Source organism: Gossypium hirsutum, chromosome D08 (genome assembly GCF_007990345.1).
Source record: "Gossypium hirsutum isolate 1008001.06 chromosome D08, Gossypium_hirsutum_v2.1, whole genome shotgun sequence".
NCBI classification, from domain to species: Eukaryota; Viridiplantae; Streptophyta; class Magnoliopsida; order Malvales; family Malvaceae; genus Gossypium; species Gossypium hirsutum.
In genome coordinates, this window is record NC_053444.1 from 935510 (window position 1) to 944353 (window position 8844).

The following is an 8844-nucleotide window of genomic DNA, read 5'->3' on the forward strand; positions in this document are numbered from 1 at the left end:
TTTTTAGGACAAAATTGATGGACTAGATACATGATTATTAGAACCGGACTGAATTGATTGGTTGAATTGGAAATTTAAAAAACGGGTTGAACTGATGATTGAACCAAAATTTTCCATTTAATATATTTCAACTTTTATAATTTTTTAATAATTTATTTAATAAAATCAAATCAACCGGTTAAATCAATTGAATCAATCAAACCGAAAGCTAGTGGTTTGACCTATTCAACCATTAATCTGGTTTTAAAAATATTGGTTATATACCATTTAGTTTAAGGACTAATTTAGAAATTAAGATGTAATTTAAGAGCTAATTCACTAATAAAACCTTTTTCTTTTTCACTTACCCCATATCTTAAACCCCACACTCTTCATTAAAATTAATCAAAAAGTCATCACTTTCATCCATTCTTCCAAAAAAAAAAATTCATTAAAGAAAAAAAAAGCTCCAAATTCAAAGTCTTCCACTTTGCCCAAATCTATACTCTTTTAGCTCCTTGTTTTATTAATCGATCTGCTGGGTTGTTTTTTCTGCTTGGAGAGGTAAAGTAAATTCTGGGTATTTCTTTGATTTAATTTTCTGGGTTTCTTTTTGGTGTTTGTTTGGTGAAAAAAATAGAGGTAAAGTAAATTCTGGGTGTTTCTTTGATTTTTCTTTCTGGGTTTCTTTTTGGTGCTTGTTTGATGAGAAAATGAAGGTAAAGTTTAACAATTTATGGGGGAAAAGTTTGTTCTTTTAAATTTTTATGGATTATTTTTACCTCTATTATGAATTTAATGAAGTCTTTTTTTTTTAATTTTAATGTTTCTTAAGGCTTAATTTATTATCTTTTTTGTTAAAATTGAGTTGATCAGTGTGATGTATGTATATTGAGTGTTGATTGTATATAATGAATTGTTTGGTTCCATTTTTGTGCTCAAAAACATGTTTTAGTTTAATTTTATATATTTTTTCAATTATAGAAAATTGGGAATTGAGATTGAAAAATTATATGCTTTGGTGTTTTTGGCCTTTATAGGTGATGGAAGATACCAAATCCGAGGCGCATTTAACCTCAGCCGCCGCTTTCGTTGAAGGTGGAATCCAGGATGCTTGTGATGATGCTTGTAGTATATGTCTAGAAGCATTTTGTGAAAGTGATCCGTCCACGGTATACATATCTTAGAATAACGATTCTTGTTTATTCGATATTTGAATGTACATTTCTTTGATCTTTGTTTGTTTTCGAGACTTACAGGTGACCGGCTGCAAGCACGAGTTCCATCTTCAATGCATTCTTGAATGGTAGTATAATCTGTTCCCGTTTTATTTTAGTTTCATGAATAGTCAATGGCTGAATTGTATGTTTTCAAGCTTGAATATGGCCCTATTTGCTTTTTGTTATAAACCAGTCGGGGGCATGACTTGGTTATTACTGAGTAAAATACCTGAATCTTGCATTCTTGAATGGTAGTATAATCCATTCTCATTTTATCTTAGTTTCGTGATATAATTCTTATCAGCATATGTGAATAGTAAATGGCTGAATTGTATGTTTTCGAGCTTGAAGGTGGCCCTATCTGCGGTAAAAGTACCATGGAGATCTTTGTATTAGGAGTCAAATTGCATTTTGTCCTCTCTATTCAAAAAATGGGCAAATTAGTTCCTGTATGTTAAATCAAAGCCCAAACTGGTCATTATATTAAACATTCCATCATTTTTAATGTTAAAAACTGGTTCTTGTACGCCAATATAAGGTGCAAATGGTACACTATGTGCAAGTGTTTGGTTATTTTGTTAACCATACCAGTTTTTAACGGGATGGAATTTTTTACAGAAAGAACCAGTTTACTCTTTGATCTAACGTATAGGGATAAATTTATACATTTTTTTAATAGAAGGGCCAAAACGCAATCTGACTCCTAAAAGTATTATCAAGTAAAATACCTGAATCTACCTGACTTTTAAAGCCGGGATATGTTGTTTTACTATTTTGATCTTGCAGGTGTCAAAGGAGTTCTCAATGCCCCATGTGTTGGCAGCCAATTAGCCTGAAAGATCCTACCAGGTCGGTATTTCATCGATTTATTAATGTTTGAGATTTCTTTTTTCCATGTATATTACATGCGAATGATTTTCTCTTTGCTTTGGCAGCCAGGAACTGCTCGAGGCTGTGGAACGGGAAAGGAGTTTTAGGTTCAATCCCTCTAGAAATGCCACCATATTTCGTCATCCAACTCTGGGGGATTTTGAACTACAGCATGTTTGTATTTCTTAGCATCATCATTTTATGATCGATAAATTTTATCGAACCCTAACCATTCTCATAGAGGGTTGGTTTTAATTGCAGTTGCCGGTCGGGGTCAATGATGCTGAGCTCGAGGAGCGCATAATTCAGCACTTGGCTGCTGCTGCTGCAATGGGGCGAGCACACCATATTTCGAGAAGGGAAGCTCTGAGGAATAGGCCATCAGCTCAAGGTCGTCGTCCACAGTACTTGGTCTTTTCTCATTCAAATGATGAACCCTCCTCGACTGGTCCCATATCTTCATTATCTCCAACTCAAAGTGAAGGAGAACCGGCCCCTCCGATCACCGTTGGATCTCCCTCTTTTCCTGCAAGAACAGCCGGGGAAGAATCTCCAGCATCAATTACTCTACCCTCTGTCCAAGCCTATCAGCAGCCTGCCTCGGCATCTAGCTCCAGCATTCTTTTGGTCAATGATCGAGGGAATTCCTCGAACACTAGGTACTTACTATTCTCTAACTCGATTCTCCTCGCTTTTTCGTTTATTAGGCAGTTAGAACACATTTTCAGCCTTTTTTTCTGTAAAAGTATCATGGAGGCCCTTGTACTAGGATTCACATTGGATTTTGCTCCCTCAACTCAAAAAATGGGCAAATTAGTCCTTATTTGTTAAATCAAAGAGTAAATTTGTCATTTTGTTAAAAATTTCATTCACTTCTACTATTAAAAACTGGTACTTGTACGTCGGCATGAAGTACATGTGACACGCCACTTGTCACTGTTTGGTTATTTTGTTAGTCATGCTAGTTTTTAACAATAGAAATGGATGAAAGTTTTAGCAGAAAGGATCAGTTTTCTCTTTGATCTAATGTATAGGGATTAAGTTGCCCTTTTTTAGGTAAAGAAGCAAAATGCAATATGATACCTAGTACAAGGGTCTCTATGATATTTTTACCTTCTTTATCACAATAACATCTTCTATTTTACAGGACGTCGCCTAATAGTCAAGATAGAGCCGGACCTTCAGAATTCCAATCATTTTCCGAATCGCTAAAGTCACGGTTCAATGCCGTTTCAACGAGGTATCTGTCATACAGGGACATTCAAGGTTTTAACTAGTGTGATGATATTTTGAATTTTTTTTTCTTTGCATGATTTATTATAAATGCGCATTCTTTTTAGATACAAAGAGTCGATTTCGAGGAGTACGAGGGGGTGGAAGGAGAGATTCTTCTCTCGCAACACTTCCATGGCAGATATTGGTTCCGAAGTAAGGAGAGAGGTTAATGCTGGCATTGCAACAGTCTCTCGCATGATGGAATGTCTAGAAACCCGAGACAATGGAACCAACCCTCCTACCATAACAACCAGTTTGGAGAACAGTTCTAATCAGGAACCAAATCGCTGTCAGATATCAGACACAAGTGAAGAAGCTCCTTTGCCCGACATCAGTGCCGAAGCTTCACGCGCATCAAGTTCAGCTTCCAAATAAGGTGTTGAAATTTTGCTTTAGATTTCAATATTTGCATATAGATTGATCTTTTATGTGATATACCTTTTCTATCTAAAGATGCTAGAAATTGACAATTGCTATGATATTGGTTCATGTGCTTATCATTTTCTCTGTAAAAGTAGAAGTATTATGGAGGCTCCTGTACTAGGAGTTATATTGCATTTTGGCTCCTATACTCAAAAAATGGGTAAATTGTCCTTGTACGTTAGATCACATAGCAAATTGATCTTTATGTTAAAAATTCTACCCATTTTTACTATTAAAAAGTGGTCATTGTATGTCAACATAAGATACACGTGACATGTCAGGTGTCAATTTTAGGTTATTTTGTCAAGTTATTTTGTCAGTCATGTCAATTTCTAATAGAAAGAACCAATTTGTTTGTGGATTTAACATGGAATGACTAATTTGCTAATTTTTTCTAGTAGAGGGGGCAAAATACATTCTGACTTCTAGTACAGGGCTTTCATGGTTCTTTTACCTTATTTTCTCTTATAATATGTACTCTTAAATATTATAATCTTTAGTATTTCATATGTGGTTATTTGATTTTGATCTCTTAGTCTTGTCATACAAAGATGCTTTGTTTTGTACTGTTGTCCCATATAAAGGATTTATTGGCAAATTGGTCTGTTTAACTATGCCCCAATTTCCAGAGAGGTACTTAAAAAGTTCTTTTTTTGTCAATTTACCCCTTCCCTTCCGAATTGAGGCATGACCTTTCGAGAAATACGGTATCTCGTAGTTGTATATATGTTTTCGAATATATATATTGTATCTGACATCTGCATTCGAGCCTAAGTAACATAGGTGATTGTATCTTGATGTTGCATCTGTGATTCTTAATGAACCAAATGTTTCCTTTTTCTTTTCAGATATGTTTTTGATGGATGTATTCCGAATGCATGGAAGAGAAACAGTTGGTGACTGGGAACTTATTCAGAATAAAAAGATGCTGAATAAAAGTAAATAAAGTTATAATTATTCAGAAGTTAGGGAATCAGCAGATTTATGTAAATGTATAATTTTGACTATGTTTATTTTATAATTTATAAGCCCTTTATTGTTAGGTGCTCAAAACTGTTGAAGATAATGACATTCTGAATACTTGATTGAGCTTTTATAAAAGATTATAACATTTTGAACTATGATCTGAATTTGACAACATCTTTTACACTTTTATCTCTGAATTTGACAATTATTTTTCATACAAAGTTATGAATGAAATTTAATTGATTAGTGCTTGCCGTATGGCAAAGAAATAAACAAATGGTGACCTGCCAAGAGTACTGAAACTATATTCAATAATAGCCTTATCAAAATGGACAGAAATGAAACCTTGAAAACAATGCAAACAATGATAGAACAGCGTCAAATTTATTCAAAGTACTGTAATGTAAACAACTGGTTCCGTCAAGTTGCTTCCAAAAGGGAAAAATAAGTCAACTCCAAATCCTTTCAAACTCAGATGCGAAAGTTTATAACAAAAGCCAAAGCATTGGACCAAACGTTATGTTTTCGACATGCCGCCATTATTTAACCAAATGGAAAGCGAGTCCAGGTGCTGCTTTCGACATCACAATAAGGTTTTTTAAAGATCACCTCCGGCACTTGTTTTCCCACCAATCCATAAATTTGGCTTGTGCAGCCATTGTGTCCAACCTGTAGAGTTGATACGCATGATTTGCGATTTCTTGTCCAAATGTCCAACCAAAAACGGCTCCTCCTACGAAAGACAGTCCAGCACCTAACAGAAAAATAAGGGTTGAGAAAGCTTAAAGTAACTTCCATTTGTATTAAAACATTAGTTGAACCAAGTTCTGTTACCAACTTATAATAGCGGAAAACTTGCAACCTAAAAGTTATTTTGTTTCGTGTTCTTGTCTCCGGAAAACCCATGTTGAGAAGCTTAAAATAACTTCCCTTTGTCTCATAACATTAGTCGAACCGGACTCCTGACACCGACTTAAAATAGCAGAAAACTCAGAACCTAGCATGTTCTTTTAATGCACGAAAGTTAATTTTCTTCCAAGTCTTTTCATGTTATTGTATCCAGAAAACCAGGCTAAACTGTATTTTCTCCTTCAATCTTATCTGTTTCTATAAACCGTAAGCTGTGGAACAAGCCGGACCATCCTAGTACTACTAGTGCCTTGAAACCAGCAAAGAAAGATACTGGTAAGACCTAGATAGGCCAAGAAGACACACAAAAACATACAACAAACTAAAGAGATTCAGTTAACATGGAGAATACTGAAAACACGAGAGATCATGAGTGCTGTCAAGGCCGGCACATTAACACTAGATGTGCCTCAGACCCTTCCGGGTGAGGCCTATTTGATCAGGCACATGACTGGTGAACCAACATGTGCTTACCTGTAAGGCAATAGGCATAAAAAAAAAGGCCCACCTGATTGAAATTCTCCTTCATTCTTTTATTTTCACTTTTTCGTTGGATATCTACCTTTATTCATCCTGGTACTAGTCTCGGTATTTGAGTGTTCAACTATAAACATGGACCATCAGGAAATCATGCATATTGACTAGTAAAAAAAATGCATGTTATATAGATAAAGTAGACCACACTTCAGAGTTTATTATATGTCTTAAAGCTTATAATACGCACATATAGACACATGCATATATTGCGCTTTTTTTTGTGCCTTACGCCATTGACAACACTGGGGATCATGAATCATTGTGAATGGTAAAACGGTTGGGCACTTACCGTTGCCTTATGAACTTCTTGACTACCTATCGGGAAGCATAACTGAATTCCTTGTACTGTAATATATTCATGTCAGCAGTAAAAGTACCATGGAGGCCTCTAGTAGCCAGATTACATTTTGCCCCTTCTACTAAAAGAGGGCAAATTAGTCCCTGTATGTTAGATCAAAGAACAAATTGATCATTTCTTTTAAAATTTTCATCCATTTGTATTGTTAAAACTGGTATGACTGACAAAATAACAAAACAATGACATGTGACATGCCACGTGTACCTCATGCTGATGTACAAGTACCAGTTTTAACAGTAGAAATGGATGAAATGTTTAACACAAAGACCAATTTGCCTTTTGATCTAACGTACATGGACTAATTTGTTCAGTTTTTGAGTAGAGGGGGTAAAATGCAATCCAACTTCTAGCACAAGGGCCTCCTTGGTACTTTTATCTCATATCAGCTTAATTATGACACACTCCCCTAACTATTAAAGGAACCGAGATTTTGATATTCAGACCAAACCAGATTTCGACAATTTCATCATTATGAAACAAAAACACATATGCAAACAAAGTGAATAAGCAGTATACTACCATGTAAACTCTTCGAGTATTTCCAGGCAAAACCTGCAGTTGTGATAGCTCCGATAGCACTTCCGTATAAGGCGATGTTTGCTGCTTCCCTGGCAGTCTTCAACTGAAACAATAACCGGCATATGGTTATACCTTATGGAGATAATATTCAATATTTTAATAAATACCTCTAAATCCCCCTAATAAACTTTAAAATCAATTAACAAAAAGCCCCCATTTTCACTATTAGTTTCAAGATTCAACATCTTAACATAAATAAGATAAAATCACAAAGGGTAAAACTGTGTTCATATCGAAATAATGAAATTTACAAGCTTCGCAAATTAGGAAAAACCCATTAGTTCTAATATATAGACTCCCATGATGATAAAAAATTCAACAAGAACAAGAACAGTCAAAACAATAATAAAATTTGAATTTCTCCCAATACATCATTTGGTACCTGAATTAAAAATCATAAAAATTCAAACCTAATATATGAGCAATTAACTTTAATCAAATCAACCCTAAACCTGAATTAAACACTAAAAACCAACAGGAAAAAACAATCAAAAACGAAAAAGGAATCAGTAAAAAGGGACTAATTTTGCTACAATCTAAACTAAATCAAAGAAACCCAATGCGAAAAAACAGTAGGAAAAATAAACTAATTCGACACGAAAATAAAATCGCATAGGGTACCAGTAAAAACTATTAAAATAGCTAAAAAAAACCTAAACTTGAATTAAAGGAACTGTAACACGAAAAAAGAAATATGAACTAAATCAAAGAAACCCAGCACAGAAAACCCATAAAAAAAACACAAAAATTAACAGAGAAGGGAAGGAAATGATTTACGGTGGGTCCATGAACCGGATCAGAAGCGATGAACTCGTTAACATCGGATTCAGACCATGAAGGAAGGGACTGTTCACGGCCGATGTATCTTGAATAGACATTAGTGAACGGAAATCGATCGGCCCAGAATTCTTTGTATTCATCCCATTGCTTTCTCAAGAACGACTTTGATGATGAATCTTCCATTTTTTTTTCCTTCACCTCTTAAAAAAATCGAATTAATTGAACTCTCGCTTTCTCTCAGTCGAGATTATTTCCCTCTTAAAGATGGATGTTTGAGGGTTTGGGTACGGTACAATGGCGACTTGGGCCGTTTTGGTGCACTCACCAATCCTATTTTTACGTGTCAATTTTTTCTCTAACCATAAATTTGTGTTTATTGAGTTTTTCTTTTTCGAGATAATAAAAATAATTAATTAATTATTGGAATAATATTTTTTTTTTCAAAATAATATGAGAGATGCGTGAGAACTGCAAATTGATATGGCAATTGATGTGTTAAGATTTAAAACAATGCATCTAGTATGTTTGAAATGGGTAGGAAACTTTGGTACCCCAAATCGACAACTGACATGTTGATTTGGGATTCTCGTGGTATGTCATGTCTGTACAAAGGGGTAGAGATTTCTTGTTGCCTAAGAAGTTCATATCATCTTGACTAAAGGTCGAGATTCCCAAACCTACCACATACTGGGTGTTTAAAAATCTCAATCTTTTAGAATATTTTGCATTAAAGTGAAAAAGAAAAACCGTGTGTTGAGGTAAAAAAAAATGAGAGTGAAGAGAATGACAAAAATAGAGGAAGTTAATAGAGTTAAGATAATTTTGCCTAGAGGAGAAGGATTAATATTTTTATAAGTTCTGAATCATATCTAATCCTTTTAAGATAATACATTGAACTACTTATAGTCCCTCCCCAGTCCATAAATAAGAGGATAATATGTTTTAGTG

The 8844-nt window shown here is 34.6% G+C and overlaps 2 protein-coding genes across 2 annotated transcripts; one reads left to right on the plus strand and one right to left on the minus strand.

Annotated features, from left to right (window-relative positions):
- Positions 1–369: 369 nt before the first annotated feature.
- Positions 370–4888, plus strand: LOC107915762 (E3 ubiquitin-protein ligase RHF2A). The gene is made up of 9 exons (XM_016844921.2): positions 370–543; positions 1020–1151; positions 1239–1285; positions 1986–2048; positions 2135–2243; positions 2331–2728; positions 3217–3309; positions 3410–3720; positions 4616–4888. Exons 2-8 carry the CDS (start codon positions 1023–1025, stop codon positions 3717–3719), a joined length of 1149 nt encoding a protein of 382 aa, XP_016700410.1. The 5' UTR covers positions 370–543; positions 1020–1022; the 3' UTR covers position 3720; positions 4616–4888.
- Positions 4889–5098: 210 nt separating this feature from the next.
- LOC107915764 (succinate dehydrogenase subunit 6, mitochondrial) lies at positions 5099–8564 on the minus strand. Its single transcript, XM_041099351.1, has 3 exons — positions 7894–8564; positions 7057–7159; positions 5099–5487 (listed from the first exon to the last, which is right to left on the minus strand). The coding sequence occupies exons 1-3, from the start codon at positions 8077–8079 to the stop codon at positions 5339–5341; spliced, it is 438 nt and encodes a 145-aa protein (XP_040955285.1). The 5' UTR covers positions 8080–8564; the 3' UTR covers positions 5099–5338.
- Positions 8565–8844: the final 280 nt, after the last annotated feature.